Source organism: Juglans microcarpa x Juglans regia, chromosome 2D, assembly GCF_004785595.1.
Source record: "Juglans microcarpa x Juglans regia isolate MS1-56 chromosome 2D, Jm3101_v1.0, whole genome shotgun sequence".
Lineage (NCBI taxonomy): Eukaryota > Viridiplantae > Streptophyta > Magnoliopsida > Fagales > Juglandaceae > Juglans > Juglans microcarpa x Juglans regia.
Window position 1 is genome coordinate 4,367,798 of NC_054596.1, and position 10,473 is coordinate 4,378,270.

Genomic DNA, 10,473 nt, shown 5'->3' on the forward strand with positions numbered 1-10,473 from the left:
ACATTTGTTTATTTATGTTTTACATTACAATATTTTTAATCATCTCTTTAAATGTGAGATTAACCATTTAAATAAAAAAACAGAACTTAAGCAACAAGAAGTTCCAATTTAACCATTGAACAGGAAATTGACCGATTGGACCATGGCTACATAATAAAACGAGGAGATAAAGTCCAAAGCGATAGACATTAATGTTTCCTTATGTTCTGTGACATAGGTACAAGTTACAACTAGTCCAATGGTGAACTAAAGAATAGAAACTTCAAACATGAGAAACCAATAGGTCTGTTTTCACATTGACTATAGGTTGTGTTTGGATGTTGAAATGAGTTGAGTTGATTTGAGTTGAGATAATAAAATATTGTTAGAATATTATTTTTTAATGTTATTAATATTTTAAAATTTGAAAAAGTTAAATTGTTTATTATATTTTGTGTTAAAATTTGAAAAAATTATAATGATAAGTTGAGATGAGTTTAGTTATGTTTAGGTTTCAAATGTACCCGAATGTACCGATTAGTGTATTTTAGTTGTTTTTTTTTTGTTAAGCATATGTGAAAAGGACGTTGCTACGTCCACAGATGATCGTCTACCGATCACTTTAGATTTTTTTTTTTACATTTTTTTTAACTATTTTTTTAAACTATTTAAATATTTTTTAAAAATAAAATAAGAATCACATATTCATTTAAAAACATTTACTTAATCACTAAGTAAAAAAAATTTAAAAAAATAAAATAACTTTCGGTAGAAATTTTCGATAAAAAATTATCTGTGGGCATAGCGTTTAACTTGTCAAAAACACATACAAATGATTAAAAAACCCAAATGGCGAATACACTAATAGTTATAAGTAGGGCACTATCTTCGGTCCCCTGGCAGCGACCTATATATATACACATAATATATGTAGGACATTGCTACTGAAATCGAGAGTTTTAATCGATATTTTTAACTGAAATTGTAATTTTTTTTCTTTTAAATATTTTTTAACATCTTTAAATATTTTAAAAAAAACATAAATTCCATAATATTTAAACATAAAAAAAAAAAAAAATCGATAATCGGTTCAAAAAGTATTTCCTTTTTATGTATTGTGAACCAAAGATTAAAAATAAAAAGTAGCGCAACCCTGTATAAAACTTAATAATTGAACGCGTGAGTAAGAAAACCAACCCAATTTCCATGACTTTAATTGGTCAATAAAGTCGGCTCCCTCCACCAAATCCTAGCAAACCCGCTACAATTTTATTTATTTTTTAATTATCACTACTTTTACTGTTTTAAGTACTCTTTACTTTCACAAATCTTTAAAATTATCTTATCTCATCTCATCTCAACGTTCAAACACAATTAAAATATAAATATTTTTTAATTTTAATTTTTTAATTTTTTAATTTTATTTTTATCTAATCATTACAACTTTTCTAAACTTCCAAATAAAATACAAAAAATAACAAAACTTTGTCAAATTCCAAAACAAAAATAATATAAAAAAATTATATTATAACCCTCTTTTTAACTTTATAATTTTTTTATTCAACTTTTTCTTTATCTTCTCAAAATCCATAAAGAATTTAACTCAAATCATTTCATTAGTATTCACAAATTATCTTACTACTACAAACATATTTTTCATTTCATCTGTGTAACTAAAAGAGGACTAAGTTCAACCTCTACAATACGTCTAAAATATCATTATTAATCTAAGAACATATGGTTTCATTATATTTAATGTCACTACTATTCATATAATTTTTATCTCATTCCCCAAGTGTCCCTTAACAGTACTCAGTATCAAAATCTCAAACATGATTGGGTTAAAATTTCTTGTGATATTCAAACAACAATCACCACCTTATAATATGTGGTTCAATTTGGAGCTTCTAATTAGAGGATTAAAAAAAAAAAAAAACTAGATCAATATTCCGTCAAGGTCTTGTCACAACTTGAGAGAATCTTTTTCTATTAAAATTATTGATCTGCACTTAAGGTATGAATTGAAAACATTTTGTCAACGAGAAAGTTAATAACACTTGAGAATTACCCTCTTTCCCCATAGAATCGTGGGATTTTTTTTTCAAATAACATAAATCTCTTTTATAGTTTCTCAAAAATTAAAAAAGTCCTCCTTAATTTGTCTCCCTAAAATCTTTAAAACAAGCTGAAATTCTAACCTTCTCTAGAATTTGAAAAAACGACTTCAAAAATTTACAAAACTTGAAGTTGCCAAAAAGATCTTTAGAAAAGTAAAAAAGTTTTAACTATATTTTAAACTGTTCTTCTGCAATAATTATTTTCAAAAAGTAATGTTTGATTCTTCTTACAGTCACTCTAACACGCTTAATTACTTGGTGTTTATGATTGTTTATATATATAGTTTATAAGAAGTGGTGCATGCATGGGTCACTCTCACGTACGTACGGTTGGCTATGTTTGCATGCGTAGGCAACGTGCATGTGTTCAGTGCGGGTGTCTGAAGACTAGTCTGAACTCATTCAGATTCGAAATTGGGCTTCTTTGCTGAAATAAATAAATAAATTGGGCTTTTTTTTTTAACCGATTTGGCAGGTATACGTATAAAGATGTATGCCTTTCGCTCAGGCCTAGCTAATTTCATGGGTAATTGCTAATTTGCAGAGATATAGATAAAAGAAGGCAATAATATTGATGCTGCTCGAATTGGACTCATCCAACCAAAAACGCCATTCTCGATTGGTAAACAACAAATATTGGCAGCAGCAACACAACCAGCACATTCTATAACAATAGCATAACCGGCGGCCAGCAAATACAGCAGCAGCAACCAAAAATTAGACAGCAACACTACTTAAGTAAACAAAGTAGCAAACCAGCAACCGATCGAGAACAATTATTACAGAAATCAAACGACCAACAATTACTAGGGCATTGCGGTCAGCAATCCCACACACACAACAACATGCAGCATGCACCAACAAACAAAGAAAATTCTCGATCGGACCTCACACACAAATTTCGATCGGACCATCGCCACCCTCTTGCTCCATGAAGTTGGCATTAGTTGCTCGAGGGCCTGCTTCTGCTTGATGAGCACCATCATCGCCCGCCTGTTGCCCCACTGGGTTGTCGTTAGATGCTTGAGGGCTTGCTTCTGCTCGACGAGTTCGATTGAAAGTCTGTTGGAATAAGCCATATAATATCTCGAGAGAGATACCATGATCTAACAATTCAGTAGTGATCTGTGGAAATAAGTCGTGTAATGCCCTAATAGTATATAAAGTTAGCATAACCCATCCAAAGGGAGGGAAGAGGATCAGTGCTAGTAAAATACTGGTCAGAACACCCGAAATGCCGCAGAGAATCCGAGCGGCATGGATGTACCTCGTGTTTCGAACTGGCCGGGTTACCTCCATAAATGCCAAGAAGTAAACACATATGGCTGCAATGACAAGTGGCATGATTGTACCGTGTGTTTGGAATGGAGCAGTGTCTGAGTTCTGACACTTTACTTGAAGAAGGCTAACGAATACTTGAATGAGAGGTTGGATGGAGACGAGGAATTGGATGGAAAAACCAGAGAATACTCCTTGGTCGCTGCAAATCAAACCAAGAATGTAGAATTGTTAGTTGTTTCCACCAATATCAGAAAGTTGAATGAAACATTCATTGAAGGCTCATAATCGATTAAAATTATTTCTTCAGGAGTCCACCTTGCTTGCGCTATTTGGCGTTGCTAGTCAGTCGCCACCTCGACTGGTCCGGGGTCGACCAGTGGGGCTCGGCACCAGTACCAGTACTGGAGCCAGAGCGCATCATGATCATGACATTAAGTACGAAAACGATCGGTAGAACTTATGAGCAAAGCGAAAACATGTAAGATTAAGGCAAAGAAATAACTACTAACCCTCGAGACGAAGATTGGCCAAGTTATTTGCGTCCATTTTTTCTTGCATTCTCTTGGGGACTTGAAGAACGAAGATAAGGAGATATCTATATAGAAAAATGCTAGGGGCGCGCTTACGTGAAATGAAAAAGCCCGTTGTGACATCAGTACAACATTCAACATTGTCACATCACTACATCACCATCAATGTGGCGATGCTGATGATGTTGCCTAACTTTAGTGACTTCTCTCCAACCCACACCACACGGTTAGCATAAACGGGAGGAAACTTTTGAACGATTAGTTAAAAGTTAAATTTATTAAATATTTAATTATTAAAATATAAAATAAAATTATATTAAATTAATTAAGAAATTTAGTTACAATCATTTTTAAAATAATTTTTAAATTTAAAAATAACTATTCATACATTAAATATATTTTATATTAATTATTTTTTTCTCTATTTCTTTTGTTGTAATATAGCATTAAATGACAATTAAAAAAATATAATTTTTTAACCCCATAATTTAATTAGAAGATGATTACTAATTAATATATAATTTAAAATTAGTAAAATATGATAAAATAAAATAAATTAATAATTAAAAAATTAAATATTTTTAAAATGATTAATTATTAATTATTCATTACTATATAATGAATAAATGGATAATTCAATATAGAGATTTGAAGTGAATAATTAAAATTAAATTTATCTTATATTATTTTATTATTATATAATAATAAAATATTATTTTAATGTAAAAATTTATATGAATGAAATAATTAAAAGTTAAAATTTTCTTATATTTTTCTTTTTTAAATCTGGGTGTAATGTTCTCTAATAAAAAAATTTTGTAATTATTCTCGTTTTTGTATTTACAAAAATTACATTTATCTAATTTCCTTTGTTCTCTTTCACACGAGTATGAATTTCTAGAAGAATAACGGGAAAACTACTATTCATCTCTGATTCACACTTTATTGGACGAAATGACAGTTGCGAGTGGGAAATGTAGGAGAGATCGAGACAGGGCTGTCGGTAGTTGAAGGAGGGCTTCTTGCTGGCCTGTTTTGTGGCTACTAACGTGGACAAGACACGCGAGGCGAAAAGAGAGAAAAGAGGGTTCTAAATTGAGAGAGAGAACTCGGGAGGAAGAGTCAAAGAGCCGACAATGAGAGAGAGGATTTGTGTTGTGTGCGGTATAAAAAGAAACAAAATGTAATTTTGGAATACAAGTGAGGTTAAATTAAAAATAAAAATGTTAAAAAAAAATACTATTCACATTCACTCAACATTCGCATTTATATATATATATAAAAGATATATTAGATACAGTGTTGGCTAGGATGTGCAAGTCCCTGTACATATTTTGAAAAAATTGAGATATACTACTAAAAAAATGATTTCATCGTATATGAGAATTCTAAATTTTCTCACTTTTTCAAAGTGAGTGATATATATAAAGCCATAGAGGAGCTAGAACGAGAACCCATCTAACATTATGAACGCGATACCTCACACCTGCTCTGGGAATCATTTTGGAATCAGTGATGCTCAACTCAAATGTCTTCTACTAATTGCTACCTCTTTTCCGATGGGCTTCTTCGTGCGTGCCTAGCTTGCACCCAGAAGCTAGCTAGCTGCCACTTGCATAATTTACCTTTCAGGATTGTAATTTACAGCGTACAATTCACCATTCTCTTTCCTTGAGTTTTATTTGAATTAGTATCTATATATAGAAGTGGGAGAGTAATTAATTAACACGGTATACATGCACGTACGTAAAGTAGATTTTATAATATTAATTTATTGCTAGTCATCATGTGAATAATCTCTCGAACAAAATTAAATATACGATAAATGCTATAAAACCTATATATTTCGGACATTCATAACCTTCTATTATATATACATCTGATGCACAAACACAACATAAAAGTGCCTTCAAATAGAATGAAAAACCATACCTTACTTTATCATATTGTATAAATAACAGTACGAGGGATATTAATGCATGCACCATGCATGTCAATCAAAGAACAGGATTTCCTCAATGCCACGTACATGCATGCATGGACCAAAAGCTTCTCGAACTCGAAAGGTGAAAGTTTCTATAAATTAAAGGCAAGTTGAATGCTGCAGTTAATTAGGGAATGTCTCCTTCTTCAGGAAGATCCCAGTTATCTTCATCATCATCATCTTCCTTCTTGTTTGTCTTGGCTTCCTGCTTTTCCTGCGGTGGAGCTCTCAATTGGGGGCGCCTGGTTAAAGAACGAAACAGATCATGAGTAGTAAATAGTCATTGTTAAGGAAGAGACCTAACAGATCTAGAGACTCTTCATATATATATAACAGCTTGTAGTTTAATATGCACAACTTGGTAAAGTCGTCTATCGGCCTGTAGTGATTGCCACAAGCTTCACGTCCCCAGTCTTAATGAAGAACTTGAACTTTGTATTCATCGAAAGACGAATGGATCACTCGAAAAATGTTCAACATATCAAACCCATGCTATCACAGATTCAGCAACACTAACCGCAAATATTAATAAAATTGAACCTAAAATGACCAAAATTTACAAAAGAAAAACCATTCCCAAACCTAATGGAAAAAATAAGAAGAAAGGAAATATATGATTCAGAGATAAAACCAAGCCCTTCTAGGTAAGTCAAAGCTGGACTGGTCCTACACCAGATTATAATTGTTTCGGGTCTCAATTTATGATAATACCAATCAAAATTTTATTATTCTTTTCTCTTCTTCCTTGCCTCTAAACTTTCCTGCAGAGTAAACGGCCGAGAAAAAAAAACAAAAAACAAAACAACATGGTACAATAGAAGCAAGCTAAGGGTAAAAAAAGAAAAAAAAAAAGGCAGAGACCTCCTTTTGTTGCTTTTAGCGGCCTCCCGTGTCCTGCGCTTCTTCTCGTCCTGCTTGTTTTCGAAGAACCTCCTGCGCTTACACTCTTGAATAACTCCGGCCCTCATGACCTCCCTGCGAAACCGATTAAGTAGCCTCTCGCCCTCTCCTCTGGCTCGTTGTCATCCACTACCACCTGCACATTGTACGCAGATTTAAAGTAGAGGGTGTTGGCATAGGCCAGAGTGGGACATATCACAGAGGCCAAAGAAGAAGAAAGTGGGCCCTCTTGGGACACGAGTGAGACCGGCCCGTCTCCGGGTTTCTGGGTCCGAAAATGAGTGAGCTGGGGTGGTGATTTTGAGGGGAATAGGAAAGAGAGGAAGTTACATAGAGAAGAGGATGAGGTAGCCATGGATGAGTTCGATGTCCGGACTCCGAGAGTCTGAGATTGTGGGCCTTTTGATTTTAGTCTTATCAGGTAAGGAGACACGGACACAGTGCTTTGGGAATTGGGTCTGGGTGTGTGAGGTTGACCCGGTTGGACTGGATCAGGGTTCAAGGGCTGGGCTTAGAGGGTTTTGGAGTTTGTATATGAAAGTTCTGGATAGGACTCCTGAAAACAAAAGATTTTACTATCTTAGCATTTGATAAATGTTGAAAATAATATATATATTAATAGTGGAGGACAAATACAAAATATTTTTACATTGGGATTGTTAGATTTTCTAAACTTATTTAATTACACAAATTCTTTAATATATATACATACATATATATATATATAATAAGAGGGTTACAGGTATGAAAATTCGATCTCCAAACACCTTTCATTAGAAAGAAAGACAAATGCCATCAGCCTGGGCCCTGCAAGACCATCAACAGTTTGCTCTTATCAAGTACTCATAGGCAATTAAACGCAAAGATTTGCTGGCGAGCTGCATCCATTCCGTACTTCGTTTAGGAAAACAAAAATTGTTTGGAAATCGGGTCAAATAAGTTTTAGATTGTTGATAATTGACCATGAATTTGCAGCTTTGAACAAATGCAGCCCAGCGACCCAAAACAACTCATTTCAAGAGATTATTGGGAAGCACTTTATTGGGCAGGCCTTGCTTGGGAAGAAGTATTTATGGCAGCAAACTCTCAAACAAAGAGCAGTCTATTTTACCATTTCAATTCCAAGTTCTGAAATCCAGATTCTTACTTTTGACATCTCTGTAACTTCAAGTCCTGTCATTGTCGAAAAGCTCAATGTCATTTCCAACGTCTTTCCTACATTCACTCCAGTGTCATGATTTGCTACTCATTTGCCATCAATATAGGACAAAGGGTACTGAATAAAAAGTACATGAATAGAATAGAAAGAAAAAATTAGACATCACTTGGGAATTTATGGCTGCCATCTGCCATGATGATCTGCAGCTCTATTCTGTATCCAAGAAAACTTTTGGGCCAATGAGAGTTTAAAGCCCCCCCTTAGCTCACCAAGAGGCAACAAAAAGAAGTTGCAACCAACCATTCTCACGATTGTTAGTGAAGCCTGCATGGACCCAGAAATAGAAGCTTTGTAAATCCAGCAGGGCGTACATCCGAGGCCTGATTTGTTCAATTCAAACGGCTCTGGTTATTTCACAAATCGCATTCTCTAATGGAGACAACATCCTCCAAATCATTCCAATAAGAATGATTAATGTAATCTCATTGGAAGATTAGAACATTTGGTCGTTTGAAAGTGAATTTTGGAGTATGACATGGGAGCTATGCCACTACAGTTTTCTGCATGAGTACTGACTCATATATGCACAGCCATTCGATGTCATTGGTGGCACATACACACATTAATGGTTATTATAATCCTCTAATCCTGTTTTCTTCTTTTTCCTTTATGGGTTATGTGAAAACTCTCCATTTCCTCGATTCGAAGATCTCTTTGATCATCATCGTGTATATATATATATATATGCATTGTTTTTAGTACTGTTGCCGCTTTTTTTACAAATATTTTCAAGTGTAGTCATTATCTTCAACTTGTTTATTTATGTATGTACTTGCACACAAAAATAAAAAAGCAAGCACATGCTGCATGCGTTATAACTAATTAATAAAAAGAAGAAAAAAGAAATCTGAATTGATGTTTTAAAGAGTAGTCTTTTATCAAATTTTGGTATAGACAAGTGTTAACTTAGTTAATAGTGATCTAATACTACTTCATTTAATTAATGGGCAGATACTAATTAGTGCAGCCTATTGTACTAATTAATAATCTAATGCTACTTCATTTAAACAATGCACAATCGACATATGTGCCAATAAATAAATAAAAAACCATAGTTGTTGATGGTATATTTAAAAGGATACGGGTCAAATCATATTACACATATATAATAGAACCCATATATATATATATTGATATCAACGAGCCTATCTTAGGGTAATTAAATACGGCGAGATCCTTTTGTGATATGGTATTCTATTGATACACTTTAGACATGATTCAGCATTTTTAGGCATGCTTTTAATTGTTATAAATGATAATACATCATTCTTTCAATATTCGATCTATTGGTGATTATGGTCGTGATAATTGATGCTCATGCGAACATCTCTATCAACAAATTAAATGACAACACATATGGCTTCTTAAAATCGTATCAAGTTGAGTTCAAATTGTATATGAGTCAATTTTAAATTACTGACTTACTAAGTAGGTTAAATCCTTCAAGCCTAACTCTTTAATTTCGTGTTAATTTCACTGAGAACTGACGAGAAATATTTTTCTTCATCTCAAATGTTGTCACTCAATACCACACTAGTACTTGTTATGCAAGTGGATATTATTTAAGTTGTTGATATATAAAATCGCTTAAAATGTGTCACATCAACAAATAAAATTAGGGATAACAAGATTAGTTAGGATGAAAACTAAAATTACTCAACTAACGCTTAGGATATGTTTAGATAATGAGATAAGATGAGAATTTTGTAAGTGGTAGTGAAATTATTTGAGTTAAGATATTTTATTAGATTTTGGTAAATGAGAGACAAAAAACTGAATAAAAATATTATAAAGAGTTCAAATATAATTTTTAATAATATTTTCGTTTTGAAATTTGAAAAGATTGTATTGTTTTGGAAGTTTGAGAAAATTGTAACGATTAAATTAAAAAGTTGGAGATTTGGAATAAAAAAATATTTTGTTTTTTGTTTTTTGATACATTGGTGGAGGAGGTTCGAACTCATGATCTCCATTTTGGAGATGTGGGTCTTGTGCCATCATGTCACAACGTTGGTAAAAAAAAAAAAAAAAAAAAATTTGTATTTTAATGATGTTTAGAAAGAAAAATTCTGGTAAAACTTTCTCATCGCATTTAAGTTCCCGAACAATCCTTTGCTGCATATTTGTATAAGAAATATTCTTCTCATCAGCTACTATTCCCTTCCTATGCCCCACACCTTACGCGAACTTTTTTTTTTCTCTATCTCTTCTTCCTATTAACAAAAATGAGAGAGAAGGGTCCGATGAGATGAGAGAGAGTGAAATGATGGGTGAAAATGATGATAGAGAGAGAGAGGGGGTCTGATGAGGAGAAAATAAAAAATTGAAAAGAATTTGAAGTGAGCGAGTGAGTAGTCTGATGAGATTAGAGAGAGTTTGAGGAGAGAGAGGGCTCGAGGAGAGAGGGTCCGATATGATTGAGGAGAGAGAGTGGAATAATGGGTTATTTTGCACGAGGCGTGG

The 10,473-nt window shown here is 33.2% G+C and overlaps 1 protein-coding gene across 1 annotated transcript; it reads right to left on the minus strand.

The window, feature by feature from the left end:
• Nucleotides 1–5,790: 5,790 nt before the first annotated feature.
• Nucleotides 5,791–7,190, minus strand: LOC121250503 (30S ribosomal protein S21, chloroplastic). Its single transcript, XM_041149633.1, is given in 3 exon segments — nucleotides 5,791–6,133; nucleotides 6,753–6,892; nucleotides 6,895–7,190. Coding segments are annotated over 3 exon segments (507 nt in total). The 5' UTR covers nucleotides 7,147–7,190; the 3' UTR covers nucleotides 5,791–6,018.
• Nucleotides 7,191–10,473: the final 3,283 nt, after the last annotated feature.